This window comes from Pithys albifrons, chromosome 21 (assembly GCF_047495875.1).
Source record: "Pithys albifrons albifrons isolate INPA30051 chromosome 21, PitAlb_v1, whole genome shotgun sequence".
NCBI lineage: Eukaryota > Metazoa > Chordata > Aves > Passeriformes > Thamnophilidae > Pithys > Pithys albifrons.
Genome location: NC_092478.1, coordinates 8,281,010 through 8,299,403, shown reverse-complemented (window position 1 = coordinate 8,299,403; position 18,394 = coordinate 8,281,010). Strand labels below are relative to the sequence as shown.

Here is an 18,394-nt window from a genome sequence, read left to right as displayed (position 1 = left end):
CTGGCGGAGGGCGAGCGGCCGCACTGCTGCGCGGGGCCGGGGGTGCCCGGAGGGAGGCGGGAGGGGGTCAGTGCCCCCCGGGCGGGGGATGCACGGGAGGGAACGAGGAGAAGAGGAGGAGGAGCAGGGATGGTCCTTCCTCGCTGTAAGCGCACAGTAACCCCGCGGAGAGGCGCGGGGGGTTCGGGTGGGACCCCCGGGAGGTGCCGCATCTCCTGCGGGTGCGGTGCCGCCCCTGCCCCGCGTCCGGGCGGCAGCGGCAGCAGCTCCAGCTCCAGCAGCGGCTCCAGCAGCTCTGTATTTATTTACCAACACGCCGGCAGCTCCTGGAGACCGGGCCCTGCCGTGGCTCCGGCGGTGACATCATGCCAGGGGTGGCACCGGGATGAGCCCCTGGAAGGAGGGAGGGAAGGAAGGAAGGGACATTCCCCGGGGCACACACGGGCAGGGTGGGCTCGCAGGGCACCGAGACCAGCGGGGGCTGGCGGGGCTGGGCTGGTGTCGCCCCTGGGGAGGGTGAGCGGCGCCTCCTGTGCTGAGCCCTGCTGAGCACCAGGGCAGGGGGCACAGGGCGAGGGGCTTGTGCTGCCACACGGAGACTTGTGGGCTGGATCCATAAAAGCCACAAGGGTTTGAAATGACAGAAGGAGCCCTGGGGCGAAGCTTCGGGTGTTAACGCTGATTCTTGAAGCCAGAATGATTCGAAATGTTCCGCTCTAAAATGGGGTAGAAAAAAGCAAGAAGTGGACTCTTCATCTGCTTGTCCTGCAGTTTGTGTGGAGCGAACCTGCCCCAGGTTTGTGTCTCTAAATCCAGCGCTGTCAGCCCCTGTTCTGTGCCTGGGGAGGGAGGGACAGGCACAGCCCCTGCCCCTGCGAATCCAGCGCTGTCAGCCCCTGTTCCGTGCCTGGCAGGGAGGGACAGGCACAGCCCCTGCCCCTCCCCGGGGCTGCTCCCCGTCCAGGCAGGATTTGCCCCTAATGCGTTTACAGTGACTTAAAGCCTCTGCTTTGGGCACTGCAGAGAGGCCCGTGCCGAGCCGGAGCGTTGTAAACAAGCAGATACCGAGGGAGCTTGACTTGTAATCCATGAGAGGATTCTGCCTGGAAAGGATGTGTTTTGTGACTTCATTCTCGCAGAGCACTGCCCCTGGTTTTCTCAGATCTCACGGTGTTGGATCCGCGCCCCTGGGTCCTTGTAAACATTGTTTGCTGCGGAACGGCGGGGCTGGAATGGGGAATTAAGATGTTCTCCTTTTCTGCCTGGATCCCTAATTCTTGTTTCCTGCTGAAAGATCATGTACAAGTGAGCGCCGGGCTTTGAAGCTGAGGTTGGGAATGCTCCAGGGAGGGCAGAGATGTTGCTTTCATCTGATGAAGATGTCAAGTGCTTCTCTTATTTATTTATTTATTATTTTAGCTTTCTTTGCAGGTGTCTCTTTCTCAGTGCCCAGATTGGAATAGTTGGCAAAACTGTGCTGGGCCTGGAGCTCCCTGGTGTCCTCTGGATTTTGAATAAATGATTTCCTTTCTTTGCTGCTTGGTGTGTGTAGTTGAGTCAGGGTTGTGTTGAGGAAGACAACATCCCTACCTGTAAATCCACATTCCCTCAAAGGCTCCTTGACTCACAGACTGAGTACCTGTTGCAGAGGGTGAATTTAATTAAGGAACTGGTCACTCTGGTGTAGTTTAGAAAGTGGGAGCTCCTTGATCTGCTGTGGTGCTACAAAAGCATTGCAAGGACTGCAGAGGAGTAAAAACCATTCATTTGATGTTCTTGCATCACCACGTGTGTGGAAGCCTTTTGAAGAGACACCAATAAAGCCAGGCTTTCCTTGGGCTTTGGCCACTAATTGGCAGAGCTTTGTTTGTTTGAGCTCCAGCAGAGTCTCCATTGGAGGTCAGTTGGGGAGTGCTGGGGCAGAGCAGCTTGGGAGGGACACAGGGTGGAGTCTGGAGTGGAGCAATTGAGGGGAAGTTCTCTTGGCTGCTCTGAGGCTGCTCAGCATGTCCAAGGTAGAAAGGAATAGCAGGGTCTGTTTATCACACTGGAATCACAATGCACAGTTTCCCTTTTCCCCTCCTTCAAAGTGAGTTGGTCCTTCAGGATGTTCCATCTTTTCTGTGCCTGTTTGTTTGAAGGTTTTCTCTTCCAGATCTAATGACAGTAACTCACAGCCAAGGACAGGTTTCCTTTGCCTTCGTGAATGGCAAGTCCATGGATGAGATGGACTGTTCTGTCTGAAGGATTTTTGAGCTCCTCAGACCAGATTTTTAGCTGGTGTGTGTTGGTGGTGTGGTGCCCATTGAGGATCTGGATTTCTGTTTTTCAAAACAAAGACATTTTATAATTGGGCTTTTTTAGAGGAATATAAGTAGAGTTCTCCAGGAATGCCATGTCCTGGATCACATTCCCTGGTGCCCCCACTGGTCCTGCTTGGAGTTGGGCAGTTGGTTCTCTCCAAGGCTGTTTTATGCAGTGTCATTTTGCCTTTTTGTCCCCATTTGTCAGGGCTGGTGCCTGTCTTGCTCTGGGTGTTCTTGATGATGCTTCTCTGTGCCTCTGTACTCCATAGCCAGGTCTCCCAGGCCTGTCTGGGAGTGTTTTCCTGCTGGTGTGGGATGTGTTGGGCATTGGGAGCAGCCTCAGCTCCGGAAGCGTCACTGGACTGGCCAAGCCACTTAAGGCTGCAGGAAATAACATAATTAATGAGACTTAGTGCTCCCACATCTTGTACCTGACAATCTCAAGTCACTTGACAGTGCTAATTAAAGCTAATCACGCTCCTCTGTTTTTAGTAAATAGCTATTAGCCCTGCTTCACTCTTGCTTTAACAAATGGTAGTGCCAGGCACTGTGAGTCACCAAGTGTTGGAGGAGCTCCCTTCCTGTCTCCTCACACAGCCAGGCAGAGATCAGCTGCTTTACACCTGCTCAGGTGTTGTATGGAATATTGAAATGTGGGGTGTTCTGCTGACTCACAGAAATAGGTTGGTTTTGGGCCCTTTTTGCACTGCCATCGTGACTTGTACAGAACCAAAGTCCTGTGGTCGAGCAAAGGCTCAGAAAAGTAACTTGAAATTTCAAAAGCTGGGGATGCTTTGAATTTGCCCTTCAGAGGACTTTTGGATGTGCTGAGAGGGAAGGCAGAGTGGTGTCAGAGCTCTCTCCCTTCTCCTGTTTTGCTCCCTGTGAGGACAAAGCCGTGGTGTGACCTGGGCAGTTCAGAGCCCTGGAGCTCTGGAGGGCTGAGGTTTCCCTGCTGAAATATTGCTAAAGGATGGCTCAGGCAAGATGATACTGAAAACACATTGTCCAGCACCACAAAAAAAAGAGATGGAGGTAATTATTAACTGTGGGGAAATAAGAAATGTTAACAAGGCTCCCAGGAACTCCCATCTCCAACCCTGATCAGGGGGCACAGGGTTGTGAGGGGTGAGGCAGGTCACAGACCTTGGCAGTACCTGAGGCTGGAGAGGATCTCCAGCAGGAAATAATGACACAAACTGGCAAGGGAACAGCTGACCTGACCTTCTTAAACTGGATTCAGTTATACAGTGCATGTCATGTGAAGATCCAAGCTCTAAATCCTCCCCTGACTTTGCCCCCCTGACACACAGCGCTGCAGAATGAGAGGGCCAAGGATGGGGCTGAGCTGCCATGGCAAGGCTGGCCCTTGGTAACACAGTCACTGTTGCATAAAACAGTGTTTCTGGCAGAGATGGGTCAAAACTCACCACCTTCTGATCAGCTTTACTCAGAAAAGAGTGAGATGGACCAGAGGAGAAGATAAAGTCCCTGTCTGTCCTATGACAGATGAGCCCCTCAGTTCAGGAAAGAGATTGAGGGGCTGGAGAAGGGCCTGGAGCACAAGTGCTGTGGGGAGAGGCTGAGGGAGCTGGGGGTGTTCAGCCTGGAGAAGAGGAGGCTCAGAGGTGACCTCAGCACTGTCTGGAACTGCCTGAAGGGAAGTTCTGGCCAGGTGGGGGTTGGTCTCTTCTCCCAGGCACTCAGCAATAGGACAAGGGGGCACGATGGGCTCAAGCTCTGCCAGGGGAAATTGAAGTTGGAGAGCAGAAAAAACTTCTTTGCAGAGAGAGTGCTCAGGCATTGGAATGGGCTGCCCAGAGAGGGGGTGGATTCCCCATCCCTGGAGGTTTTTAACCTGAGCTTGGCCGTGGCACTGAGTGCCATGATCTGGTAAAGGGACTGGAGTTGGACCAAGGGTTGAACTTGATGATCTCAGAGATTTTTTCCAACCCAATCCATTCTATGATTCTGGGCACAGCAAGGCTGGGTAAAAGATGCTCCTGGGAAGAGCTCTCTGGGCAGGTGGGATTTGTGAGCAGGTGGGAACCTCCAGAGTTTAGCAAGGGCAGCCTGCAAATAATAACTCATGCCAGGCAGCTATGGCAGCTCCTTCTTTAATGCCTTTGAGGATATTAGAAGGATGCTTGGAACAGATAAATGTTCTCACCGTGTTCCCTGTCAGTCCCCAGCTTTTATCAGGGAAACAGATGAGCCATCCAGCAGAGCCAATTAATTGAACCCTACTCATTCCTGCATTTGCCAGAAAGGAAGATAATGGAGCCATCTAAGGAGCACCAAAAGATGTAATGATAGGAGATTATTTGGACAGCCTGACTGTTCTGCAATTCAAACAAATCAAGATGAGAAGTTGAGAAGATAAAGAGTGTTTTTGTTTCACCAGTGAATGGTCAGTTGGGTGGGAAGAGCTTTTCCCGATGCCTTTAGTTGGGTTGGTGCTGGAATAGCAAGGTGAGGGTCTTGTTTCCTTTGGTGCAGGTCTGTCCATGGGTAAATGGCACAGTCCTGGGGCTGTGGCTCCAGCTGGGGCCACCACCTTGAACGTGGGGCCTGCTGGGCTCGAGGAGCTGCATCCTGTATGGCTGTTCCTCCCTTGGGGGCACTGGGTGTGCTCAGCTGATGCACAGGAGGGGCTGGCACCGGTTCTGCCCAGTGTAAGGGAGGAAATGGAGTCACTTGGGTGTTAAATTTGTCCAGCTCACAGTTTTTATTTGTGCGATTTGCTGGTGGGGGCAGAAGTGCTGCCTTGGTGCAGCTCAGCCCTGGCAGCCCTGATGCCCCTCTGCCCTCCCTGAGCTGGTCCCTGGCTGTGCTGGAGGTGCTGCTTTGGAGGTGGGCAGCCCGCAGCTCTAATCTTGCCATGCTGCTCCTTATCAGAGCACAGGCTCTTCTGCATTGCAAAGATATTGCTGCCAGGCAACCCTGAGAGTGGGAAGGGAATTCAGCCAGAGGTGTCAGTCATTCCTCTGGGCTGGATCCTTCCTGTGGTTCCAGAGACAGGCCTGGAGAAGGTAATAAATTATGGAGCCAGGCCTGGGAGGTGGTGCCTGTCCTGGCTGTCCTGTGCCTATTAAGATGAAATTGGAAAGAATTTGATTAAAATTGCCAGAATTCTTCCCCTTCCCACCTTCCCGATGCTGCCAATGGCACAGCTGAGTGGGTTGTTTTGGGCAGGGTGCTTTGCTCTGAACCTCAGGGACAGGTGAGGGGGCAGTTGTGACACTGAGTGCTCCAAGTCCAGCCTTGGAGCTGTAAATAAACTCAGAGAGTTCTCCTGGCCACCTGGTCTCTGTGGTCAGGAGCCAGAAAGAAGCATCTCTGCACCATCTTCCCCAAGTTACTTCACCTGTCCCTTCCCTTCCCAGGCCTCTGAGTGCTGTGGTTCAGACAGGAAAGGTTTGGCTTGGAATGCAGGAATTTTTTGTCCGTGCTTCTCACCACGTGGTTGCATTTGAGAACCTGAAAATGCACTGGTGTGGGTATTATTAAAAAATAATGAGTGAAACTTCTAAATTTGATTTAGTCTCCAAATTAGCAGGAAGTAAATCATATATGTAAAGGACTGCTTTTTAAAAAATGTCTTTTAAAAGTACTTTGTTTTTAATAAGTTTAGTGGATTTTAATGGATTAATAGTGTGTGCAGGGACAAAGCCAGGCAGACTTTAAAATCTAACCCAAAGTGAGTTTTAAAATTTGCTCTTTGTTCCTTTGAAGTTTCAACTCATCCTTTCCATGTGATCTTTCCAGAAAGTCTCTCCCTCAGAGCGAGACCAGGGGGTTTGTTGGGGGGTGCTGTGTCTGTTTTTGATGAGTTGTGAGAGACCACAAGGTGACATATTGCTGATGTTAAAAAAGGAGATGCCCACCAAGCCCAGCCTGGCAGATGTGCTGGGGGTGACCCCCGTGCTGGTTCTGCTGGTTGGTGGCTGTGGCTGCTCAGCAGGGCAGCACCCAGGGGTTTGTCCTGCTGGGCAGGGGGTTGGCACCCTGCCCTGGCCTCCCCTCCTGCATTCCCTGTGGGCACAAGGGCTGGGATTGCCTCCTGCTGCAGCTCCTCCTGAGCCCTCTGGTGGTTTCATGGCAGGTGTTTGGAGTGTTGTTTGCCTTTGGTAACACCTTTTTCCCTCCATCCCTCTCCCATCCCTCTCCCATCCCTCTCCCATCCCTCTCCCATCCCTTTTCCCTCCCAGTTTAGGATGCTGTCTCCAGTGTGTGCCAGAGGGAGCTCAGGCCTGCAGAGATGGAGTGACTTGCTGGGAGATGCCCAGAGAACAAAGGAGGTTAAATGTGTTCCTTGTTGAGGGAGGTCCAAGTGCAGAACCTGCTCTGTGCTATTATTGTACTGTAGTTGTGTCCCTCTGATAAAAGGATTCCTGCACATCTTCCACCATTTCTCTTGGCACTTTCCTGGTCCCCAGGTTTGGAGAAGGAGCTGAAGCAGCCCAGGGTGTTAGAGGAGGACATTTATGTGCTGTGTGTCCCTGTGACTGGTTGTGCTGGTGCTGCTGAGCTGCTTCCAGTGTCACCTTAGCGAGTGTTGGAAATTGGTGCATTTCAGAAACTCGACACTGAAGGAGTAAAGCACATTGTGTTCACCCATCTGCTGTTTCAACTCCCTTCTTGGCTTTGCCTTGTGTTCCATGTTTAAATTCAGAATGCTCCTCCTTCCTTCCTTCCAGGCCTGTCCCGGTGCACATCCCACCCTCCCACCTTCAGCCGATCTGGTTCATCTTTCCTGGAGCTGTCTCAGCCCTGAGGGGCTCCAGGGCTGTCCCAAACAGGAGCTGCTGTTGCTGTGCCCCATCCTCGGGGTGTGAAGAGCTCCTGAGCTGTGCCAGGTGTCTCTGAGGGTCCCACACCTGACATTCTGGGAACTTGTGTTCCACAGGGAAGCAAAACTGGGCACCAAACCAGACCTCAGTTAGAGACCAACCTTCCTTCTCCAAACTTCACTGGGTGATGTTAAGGCAGGTTCTGTCAAGCAAACCCTGCTCAGGGAGTGTGTTTCCCTCAAGCATCACTGTCTAGAACTCCCTGAAGGGAAGTTCTGGCCAGGTGGGGGTTGGTCTCTCCTCCCAGGCACTCAGCAATAGGACAAGGGAGCACGATGGGCTCAAGCTCTGCCAGGGGAAATTGAAGTTGGAGAGCAGAAAGAAATTCTTTGCAGAGAGAGTGCTCAGGCATTGGAATGGGCTGCCCAGAGAGGGGGTGGATTCCCCATCCCTGGAGGTTTTTGAGCTGAGCTTGGCCGTGGCACTGAGTGCCATGATCTGGTAAAGGGACTGGAGTTGGACCAAGGGTTGGACTTGATGATCTCAGAGATCTTTTCCAACCCAACCAATTCTGTGATTTCCTCAGAATCCTGCTCAGACTCTGGAGCAGCACAGGCAGGCACAGTTTGGGGACCTCTTACACACAGGAAGCTCCAACCCCAGTTCCTCTTGTGTTCAACACCAAGTGCAAGGAAAGCACATCTCAAGCTCTCTCTGTGTGAATGAGAAGAGACAAAGAAGAAGGGTTGGGTTCCCAGTAGGGGGATTATTTCAGAGCTGTTAGAGGCAGCTTTCTGTAGCACTGGGAATGATCCAGTAAGTATTTCACACACTAAAGTTTACCTTAAATATCAAACAATCCATAAAACAGACCCAACAAACCTGTTGTTTGTGCTGCCACAATGAACAGGAACATTTGCATCTGAGCCTCATTGCAAATGGGTTTTATTCAAAATGAGATGGGTGGGTTTGGGCTCTGCCATGTGACACAGGGACTGGCAAGTGCTTGGCACAGACTTGGGTCTTGCCTGGGTTTCCTGAGCTGCTGAGACAGCTTCGTGTGGCAAGTGGGTGTTGGACACCCACAGGGGGGAGGGAGAATTCTGACCCAAAAGTCGCCTGAGTGGTGAGATTTGTGTCGTGATTTCCCCTCCCTGGAGCTGAAACTCCAGGCTGAGGCAGAGCAGCCCCACCATAGCAGGACAGAAAAGCAGAGCACTCAGCTGATCCCCTCCCTGACAACCACAGTCAATGGTGGTGAAACCTTTTTCTTTAGAATTCCTTCCTATTGTCTAAACCACTTTTCTGACTTATTGTGAACTAATTAATAGGCACAAGTTTCTGTTCCTGGACTTGAGTGTGTCCATCCCGCAGACAGATTTTTCTTCAATGAGAAAAGAAAAGCCTGGATTGTGTTGCTGGGGACAGATACTCATCTCTCTGGTACTGCTGGGCTGAGGAAAAAGCAATCAAAGCTTTTTTGTTTCGTTTGTAGGTGAGTGAAATGACTCCACTAATACCCACTGTTAGAGATGCTGATGAACATCATTCTAAAATCCAGAGGCTCATGCTAAATTCATCCTCATGCCTTTGTTCTGCGGCAGAGCAAATGCACCATTAGCTGTTAATTGTGTTTTAATTCAAATGTGTTTGTCACTAGGACAGAAAAAATCCAGGAGGTTGTTTTTGCATTGCTGGGAGCCACAGATAGCCCTGAATACATTTCAAGGTGGTATTTAAGACAGAAATGGGGCCTTACAAGCTGCTGGCTGTGCTTGTAGGGTGCAAGAATGTTTTCTCTCCTCTCCCATCCTCTGATGAGGGCAGAGCTGTGGGTAGATAATGCACAGGTGAGTCCTGTATCAGGTAGTGCTTTATAAATTATGATCACCATAGATGAGCTTATCTCAACTTTTTATTCAAAGCATTTCCTTCTCTGTGTTTCCCACCAAGATCCTGGCCCACAAATCTTTATTCTCTCCCCTGCTTTAAGCAGAGAGATGGGGTTTGCCTCTTCAGCACAGCCCTGAGAGCAGGAATTGCAGCCCCTCAGTCTGTGCTCTGATATCATCTCCCTTTTCTCTCCTGCCTCGGAAAGGTCAGGTGGTTTTACTGACGTTAAGTGTGTTCTGAGGCCAAACAAATGAATGCCCATGAAATGCTGTTGCAGAGGGCTGTGCAGCAGAGAATGGTGTGTGCTCATCTCTGTCAGACAGGACAGCTGCAGGATTTGCTGCTGCCCTCGCTGTGCTGGGGCAGGGATGCCAGGCAGGGCTGGGCAGGGGGGCAGCACACAGGGTTGTTCTGCCTGGGAGTCACTTCTGTCTCCTGTGGCCTCTCCAGCTGCTCACCGAAGAAAAGTTTGGCATGACAGTGTGGGAGGGAAGTGGTGAAACTGGTGATTGGTGTCCTTAGTGATCCTGCTGAACCAAGGAGAGAGGGGGTTGCACCATTTCACTGCAGATCAGTCCAGTCCAAGGTTTAGGCTGGGTCTGTTTTCTCACTCAGACAGCAGGTGAAGTGGTTGCCAGCCCTCCCGATGGGCTGTCCCTGGAATCTGTGTCTGCCAGCCAGGCCTGGGGCTGTGCCCTGGGATCCCACTGCATTTGGCTCACACAGAGCACACTTGGGCTGCTGCTCCCCTGCCCTGGGAGGCTCACAGGGCTGGGATGGGACCTCTCAACTGTTGAGTCAGGGGCTTGGAATTTGGGGATGGTTCTCTTGTGACTGTCAAGGTTGGCACTGGGTTAGTTCAGGAAGGCTGGGAGGTGTTGCATTTACAGCTTATCTGCAGAAAATAAGGAAGGATTCTGCCTTGGTTTGCAGCTGGTTTCTGCCCTGTTGCAAATTTAGGGGGCAGTGCTCCAAGTGCTCCTCACCTGAGAGGGGAGAAGAGGAGTGTCTAATGCAAAACTAACTCAGTTTTGACAAAGCTGTGGTGCACATGAAGAACTGGGATAGGGCACAGGTGAAGGCTCTGATTTCTCACTTCTCTGAGTGGTGTAAAAGGCAAATCCTGCTGAAATCCAGAGATGCAGCTGCACAAAGAGTGCCTGGTGTCTGCTTAGCAACTGGCCAGGTGAGCTCCTGGGAAGACCCTCTTTTGGCTGTTCCAGAGGGGGTTTAGCTCCTGACAGACTGAGCCCTTCTGTGTCAGGGCTGGTCCTGCAGAGCTGGGGCTGTAATTGGAAAAGGTTCATCTGATTAGTTGGTGTTTGCAAAGAGCTTTAAGAATGAAAACTGCTGTGGAAGTGCTGACTGTTGTGATCATGATAGATACGATTTATCAGCAGTTCCATGGATGAGTAAGACTCTTTTTTTCCCATTTGACTGAGAAGGAGCTGCCTCCTGGAGAGCAGGAGAAAAGTATTTCAGAGAAAAAGATAAAATTGGGTATCCTGTTGTCGTCCTGGTGTCAGCTCCTGTTGAGCACCAGGTGTGGTCGTGGTCCCTCCAGTGCCTGAAGGGAGTCCACAAGAGAGATGGGGAGCATTGAATGACAGGACAAGGGGGAATGGCTTCCCACTGCCAGAGGGCAGGATTGGATGGGATATTGAGAAGGAATTGCTCCCTGTGAGGGTGGACAGGCCCTGGCACAGGTTGGGCAGAGAAGCTGTGGCTGCCCCATCCCTGGGAGTGTCCAAGGCCAGGTTGGAGCAGCCTGGGCCAATGGAAGGTGTCCCTGCCCATGGCAGGGGGGTGGAACAAGAGGATCTTTTAGGTCCTTTCCAACCCAGGCCATTCTGTGTTTCCATAATATGGTGAACCTTTGAGTGCACCAAGTGCTGCCCATGTGACAACCCTCCAGTGTGGTGCTGGTCCTGGAAAACCTGCAGGGAATGTGCCTGGATTTGGGATTGTCCAGCTGGCAGCAGGTTCAGTGAGTGACACTTCCAGAAGCACTGAAGCAATTTGAGTACCTTGAATCTGCTTTTTCAACCATGACAAGAAGACCTGGGAGAAACAAATGCCACTTTGGTACCTGAGTGCTTTGTCTACTTGAGGAATTGCCACTGCAAGTTGGGTGTGGGGGTTTATTCATTGGTTTTCTCATTTTGGGGATGGGTGGTGGTGGTAGTGGGGTAGTTGGGTGTTGTTCCAGTGTTTGATGTACAAGGTGCAGGCTCAGTAACTGAACAGAATTACATGTTTTATGGAAAGGAAAATCCTCCTGGGAGGAGCAGGCAGAGTTCAGGTTTAATTCCTAGAGTGTGCTGGCACGCCATGGGTGAGGGAGGGACCTGCTTCCTTTGGGCTTCTTCCACCCTCAGAAGAAACATTTGTAGCTTTCAGGTGTGGGATCTGGAAAACTGTTTGGTGCCAACAAAAGAGGCCCAGACTGGAGCTGCCTCGCAGGTGCTGTCAGATGATGTTACATTGCAAAATGGTGTTTCCATCCTGAATAGGGTTGTTAACTGTCTCCTGCTCTCAGGAACAGCCTTCAGAGACTGTGCCTTGCTTTGATGGCTGTCAGATGTTCAGATAAGAAGAATAAAATACTAGAGTGCAGTTTATAGAGCAGCTTCTACCTTCAGAGCTTTCAGGGAGTTATGAGGGAGAGTGTAATGAAGGAATCCTCCATTTCCCATGTGGAAACTGGGGCAGAATGGAGAGAAAAGCTGGTTGGGTGACTCGTGTACTTACCTGGTGGCCGAGAAAACCCAGTCCAGCTCCCAGTTTTCCCTTGGGCTTCTGGGGTGTCCCATCAGTGAGTAACCCAGGCCAGCAGCTGCAGGGCTGGCTCTGGTCCCTGCCTTCCCTCTGGCTGACAGAGCCCAGCCTTGTCAGGAGCTGGGCCTTGGTGTGTGCAGCTCCCCAGAGGTGTTTGGGAGACCAGACTTGATGAAAGCACCTCTGTGGTCATGTCCAATTCCTGAAGGGAAGTTCTGGCCAGGTGGGGGTTGGTCTCTTCTCCCAGGCACTCAGCAACAGGACAAGGGGGCACGATGGGCTCAAGCTCTGCCAGGGGAAATTGAAGTTGGAGATGAGAAAAAACTTCTTTGCAGAGAGAGTGCTCAGGCATTGGAATGGGCTGCCCAGAGAGGGGGTGGATTCCCCATCCCTGGAGGTTTTTCAGCTGAGCTTGGCCGTGGCACTGAGTGCCATGATCTGGTAAAGGGACTGGAGTTGGACCAGGGGTTGGACTTGATGATCTCGGAGGTCTTTTCCAACCCAATCCATTCTATGATTCTATGATTAAAAGTGCTGAAAAAGGAGTGGAGATGGCAGTGTTGGAGCCATAGGCAGATGAGGGCAGGCACCTCTGCTGAGCTGTGGGTATTTCTGCCCTCCTGGTGCAACCCACAGGCAGCACAGCTGTGTCCTGGCTGCTGGTTCCACCTGATTCCACCTTGCCCAGAGTCAGACCCTGAGCCACCCCGGGGCTGGGGGCCACTGTCACTGTCACCACTGTGAGCTGAGTGTGGTGTGAGGTCTCTCCCACACGCAGGTGTGTGTGCAGTGCCCGTTCCATGCCCACCCTTATTCCCATGCAGTGTGCCCAGCGTGTGGTGTCACTGTCACCACTGTGAGCTCACTGTGGTGTCACTGTCACCACTGTGAGCTGAGTGGTGTGTCTGTTCTCCCCTGAGCGCAGGTGTGTGTGCAGTGCCCGCTCCGTGCCCGCCCGTGTTCCCGTGCCCAGCGTGTGGAGCCGCCCCACGCCCGCCCCTGCCCACCACGGCCTTTACCTGCGTGTTCCGCTGCTTCCCGTGCGACCCGTCCTGCGGCAGCGCCTCCTGGGCCGCCCCCGAGTTCCCCCAGCGCTCCGTGGCTCCAATGGTGAAGATGACGAGGTCCAAGACTTTCCAGGCGTACCTGCCTTCGTGCCACAGGACCTACAGCTGCATCCACTGCAGGGCCCACCTCGCCAACCACGACGAGCTCATTTCCAAGGTACGTTCCCGACGGCACGCGGGGAGCAGGAGGTGCTCACGCTCCGTGTCACTCGCCGTGGATGGGCCTTACCCAGCACTTTTGGCCCAAAGGATCTGTTTGGGAGCTGCTGTGCTTGTTTTAAGCAGTGGTTGTGTCTTCAGCGTCCTCCTGAGGGGCAGCAGAGGGGCAGGTACCCATCTCTTCGCTCTGTGACAGTGGCAGCACTCGAGGAAGTGGCTGGAGCTGAGTCCGGGGATGGGTAGATGGGTACCAGGAAGAGGTTTTTCCAGCCAGAGGATGGGTGAGCACTGGAACAGGCTCCCTGGTCACAGCACCAAACCTGTATGAGTTCAAGAAGTGTTTGGATAATGCTCTCAGGTGCATGATGGGATTCTTGGAGTGTCCTGTGCAGAGGCAGGAGTTGAACTCAATGATCCTGATGTGTCCCCTCCAACTCAGCATCTTCTGTGATTCTGTGATCTTGAAAATAGCAGTGGGGGACAGGTTTCCAAATCCAGACCTCTGCAGTGCTTGCAGGTGGTCTGACTTCCCAGGAGCCTCCTCCCTCTCATTGCAGCTGCAGAACCCCACTGAGTGATGGTCAGCACTGTGTGAATGACCCTCCCAACACTCCCTGTCCATGCACACACAGAGCCAAAGGGTTGGTGCGTGGTCATGATCTGGAGTCTGGAGAAGTTCATTTTCCCTGTTAAACTCAGGGCTCTACCAGGAGACAGGACTAAAGCCCCAGCTTAAGGGAAGGTTCTCTGATGCCTCTGTCAAAATGTGGGATGGGTTCCAAAGGCTCCTGAGCTCATACTCAAACCCTCCTGGTTTTGCCAGTCCACTCCCAAGACACTTTGCAGTGGAGAAGCAAAGGCTGGATGGTGGGATGTGCCCTGGGCTGGGGAGGGTGGAAGGGCTCAGTTCTGGCTTCACATCTCTTGATCAGGGGGTGAAGGGTCTTGGGGATAAGGTAAATTAAAAACTTTCAGGGCCAGTGAATCAGGGGCCTTTGCAGAGGGAATGGGCAGTAAGAGGAGCTTGTTCTGAAGTGTGAAAACTGCACCTCCTCAGGGTGTGTGTTGGAGCCTCCAGTTTCCAGGTTTCGGCTGCCTTGGAATAACTGTTCCGGAAAGTTTATTCAGCTTATAAAATCTGTGTTCAGAAAAAACAGACTCAGCATAAGATTTATGAGCTGAGCTGAGCTGAGTGGAAACTGTGCTGTGAGCTCTGTGTGTGCAGCTTGACCAGTTCAGCTTCTTGGGGCAGCCTTGGGAGAAAGGCCAGAATCGCCATGGAGGGGGGAGCTGTGCCCATGGGAAGGTGTTCAGTGCTTCCCCTCTTCCTGCTGGCACAGAAGACATTGGAAGGTGTCCCCTTGCACAAGGACATCTGTCCTTCCAGGGTGGCACCTCAGCAGCTGTGCAGGTTTCCGTGGTGGCTGCTCAGACCTGTCACCTCCCATTGGAGTCTGTCTCCTTCCTTCTCCCTGTGGCTGGTGCCAAGATGTGTTACCTCTGTGCTGATGTCTCCATGCCAAACCCTTGAATTCCCATGTTGTGGTGTGAATAGTGCTGCTGTCAGGCTGCTGTGGGTTTCTGAGCACACAGGCTGCCCCTCAGGGGGGTCCCTGCAGGCTCAGGGGGCTCCTGTGTCCTGGCACAGCCACAGGGGCTCTGGGGCTGTCCTGGAGGGGCTGCACAGCCTGAGCTGCCAAAGAGGGGGTTGGACATTCCCTCAACAGAAAGGAGGGTGCAAATGGAAATGTCACCACGGTCTGTGCTCTGGGGGTGAAACCCCTTCCCCCTTCTGGGGCATCTCTGTGACTTGAGGCTCCTGTTGGGCTGGGGCAGTGACTCCCCTGATTTTGTGTTGGGGCACAGAAGGTGCTTTACTGGATGAAGAAGAAGGAGCTTTGTTTTACTTTCTGCTTCTACAGCAGATTAGTTTGGGCTCTGCTTTTTTTTCTCAATGTGGTTGGTCCCCAGCCAAGGCAAACACAAGGCTGTGCTTTCCCTGTGCTTCCACCTTTGGTGCTCCCATGTCCATGCTCCAGTGCAGCTGTGCAGGGGAGGGAACTGCCAGCAGGGCAGTGCCAGAGCTGCCAACTGCTTGGAATTTGAGCTTCTCTCCTGCAGAAACTGCCCAGGAATGCTGACTGCTGAAATACAGACAGGAGGGAAGGTGGGAATGCACAGCATGAGGCTGTGTGTGAATTGTGGAGGTGTTAACTGTGGGATCTGCTCCTTCTAAAAGTTCATTTAGGCTGAGGTGTAAATTAATAGTTGGGGCCACAGTGCTGGTGCAGCAGTAGCAGGTCATGCAAGTTGAATGCAAAGGATTTGGGGGTTTAGGATTTATTTCTCAAAGTTGTAAATACTGTAAGACACATCTTTTTATAACTGAAAACGTTATAAAAGTAGTTGTGCAACCATGATTTGTGGAAGTGGCTGTTGAACAGAACAGAAGGGCTGTCCCTGCCTCCAGGGGCTTCCAAAATGTGTAGAAACTTTCCCAGGCAAACTTAAATAGTTGTTTTTTATCTGTTTGTGTTGGGTTGGAAACAGCTTCCCGAGGCCTTGGGCAGCTCTTTCATCCCAGCCTTGTGTCAGGATGGAGGACCAGGCAGTTGTCCTGCTTGTTTTCCACATGAGAATGTGGAAATGGAAGGGAGGAACAAGCACCATGAGGATGGAAAAGGGAGGGGGAGACTTTGCAAAGCAGAATGTTCCTCAGCCTGGGCTGTGTCTCATCCTGAACCTGCCTCTGCCACTGAATTGAAACAGCCCAAGTGGCACATCCTTGGAAAGATTCCCCAGAAAACAGGTTTGTGTGTAACAGCAGCTGGGGGAGAAGTTGGCTCTGAAATAATTCCTGTCCCTTTTGCCCCGAGTTGTGCAGAGCCCACAGGAGAGCTGGGAGCTTTCAGCCCCTCTGGATACACCCAGATGGCAGCCCTGGCTCCTGCCCTTGGCTCAAACACATCCCAGGGTTGTTCTGTGGCAATCCAGACTTCATTTCCTCTCCATCTCCCAAGTTTCTCCTCTGAGCCCTTCAGCACCAGAGTTAACTTGCTGTGACTTCAGAGTGCTTTGCCAGGACGGGGGATCTGAAACTCTTGGACAAATGTGCCCTGGCAGGGCAGTTTTTGCTTTCTCTTCTATTTGAGGAAAACCTTGTGCCTGAGAAGGAGTAGCAGGTTTCTTAATAAGCCACTGCTATTTAAAGCAAATAATCGATGCTGAGGCTTTTAAGACAATCCAAAGCTGTTACACGAAGCCAGTTACCAAAATGGTTCTTCCTTGGCCTTTTATCTCCTACAGCCTGAGGGAGAAAGTGGGTTTAGTGTGTCTGATTTGTAATTAGATCTAAATTGTGGGTTGGACAGTCTGGCCAAGAAGGGTCTGACTGTACTGACTGAGGAAACACCAGGGGATGGGATGGATTGGGTGGGGTGAGGGACCAGCTCTCTGTGTGTGCCTTTGGGGGCTGGGTTGGCATCACAGCAGGGTCTTGTTCCCTGGGAGCAATGCCCATTCCAAAGGCTGTGCCAAATGTGGTGTCTGCTCTGGTTTCACTGATTTTTCCAGTGCTGAGTGGGCTGAGACCCTGAGAACCCAACCCTGCCCTGCCCCAGAGTCCTGTGTGACCTTGAGGAAGTCACTGCCTGTCTCTGTTCCCCCTCTGCCCACCTGGACAGCTGAAATGCTGCTGTTTTGTCCAGACTGCTGGAATATAAAGCTCTGGAGCAGCTCCTGTCTGCACTTCCAAATGAGTACAGTGTGTCCCAATCCTCTTTGGCTTTACTGTAAAAACAAACACACTGTGCCAGGCCACTGTACTTTTATAAAGCACATTTCAGTGTCTTCCAAATTGCCAAAAAATAAGTGAAAGGTACTTTTGTTACGTCTGTCCTTCTCAGGCACAGCACCCCATGGCTTTCAGAATATTTCAGAAAAATATGTATTCCATAATCCAGAAAGGAGACAGAGGGGCTTTTCTTGAGAAATGTGCCTTGTGCATCATTTTCTGGTGGGGCCTGGAGGCAGAGTTAACAAAACAGACCTTCAGCAAGGTGGGAGCACCTTCCCCCTGCCCACAGTGCCAGGTGAGATGCTGATCTCTCTGTGCTATCAAACTCTGTGCCAGCCTTTTCTGTGTGCCCAGTGAGAAAGGATGGGAACAAGAGCAGAAAGGTGCAGGCCAGAACTGCCACATTAATGCCCTGCTGGCTGATTTCTTTTGCCATGTGAACAGTAATTCAGCAGAAATGTCCCTGATTATGGAAATATGTGCAGAATGTCTTGTGGGCGTCCTGCAGTTTCTTTTTTTCCATGAATTACTGTGATCCAACTGCTAAACATTATGCAGTGATGGATCCTCTGAAGTTGCCTGAGGCTTGTGAGGAGGTTCAGTGTCTTCCTTTGATGTCTGCATGGATGTGAAATTCCTCACACAAAGGGCTGCAGCTCCTCCAGCACTGAGAATCGAGGCAAAATAGAGGACTCCTGTGTGCCTGACTTCCCAAATGGGCTTGGATTGTTAAGGAGGGAGCATTTAGAAGCACTTTTTGATCCTCTCAGTCAGGAGTTGAGAGGTTTATCAGCAAAACTCACTCCCAGTCTTTGTGGTCCTTCCCAGCCTGTTGGTCCAGCAGCCCCTCAGTGAGATTTGTGGCACTCTGGAAACATCAGACTTTGCTCTGTGTTGCAGCTGGAGGAGCTTTAAAAGGGTTTGAAGCTTTGGTGCAGCTTCCAGATACTTGTGGATGAATTCAGCTGCCTGGAGGGCTCTGATGCACCACGTGCAGGTGGAGGGAGCAGCAGTTGTTGGGCTTCTTGGTTTGACTCTTGGTTCTTTTCTTTCTTGTGTTTCATGTTCTTGGGGCTTCACTCCCCAGGAACCAGCTGGTGTTTTTCTCAGTTCACCTTGAAGACATGAAGTTGTTTGCTGGGTGGGGAGAACATGCACAGAAGCTAAAACAATAATCCTAAAATTACAACATGGTGATCTTTAGTGGGAAAAGAAAGAGGATTTCAGTGCCCAAGACAAGCCAGGAGAAAATCCTGCATTTCCATCATGGGAAAATGGGTGTTAGGTGAGATGGGTGTTCCCTTCTCACAGGCCAGGTTCTTACTTTTCATTACACAGGGTTTATTCTTGCTATAAAGTAGATCTTGTGTCTTCCCAAATATGAATTGAAGTTCCAGCTCTGTGGTAATGAACTCTTGAGGCAGGAGGAGCCATCACCTCATCCTATCTGACCTCCCCTGGAACAGGGGCATGTCCTGGGCACTGCAGCAGTTCTGTCAGGAAAACCTTTGGATGTGAAGACTTCAGGGGGGGAAATTCACTGCTCCCTTTGTTCATTTTTTTCCAGTAGTTAATCATCCTTAGGATTAAAAATGAGAGACT

General features: G+C 51.7%; 1 protein-coding gene across 1 annotated transcript in view; it reads left to right on the top strand.

The window, feature by feature from the left end:
- Nucleotides 1-18,394, top strand: part of YPEL2 (yippee like 2) — a 38,288-nt gene that overhangs the window by 162 nt on the left and 19,732 nt on the right. The window contains exon 2 of the mRNA XM_071575051.1: nucleotides 12,696-12,994. Within this exon, the coding sequence (XP_071431152.1) occupies nucleotides 12,878-12,994 (117 nt within the window). The 5' untranslated portion in view covers nucleotides 12,696-12,877. The remainder of the gene's footprint in view (nucleotides 1-12,695; nucleotides 12,995-18,394) is intronic.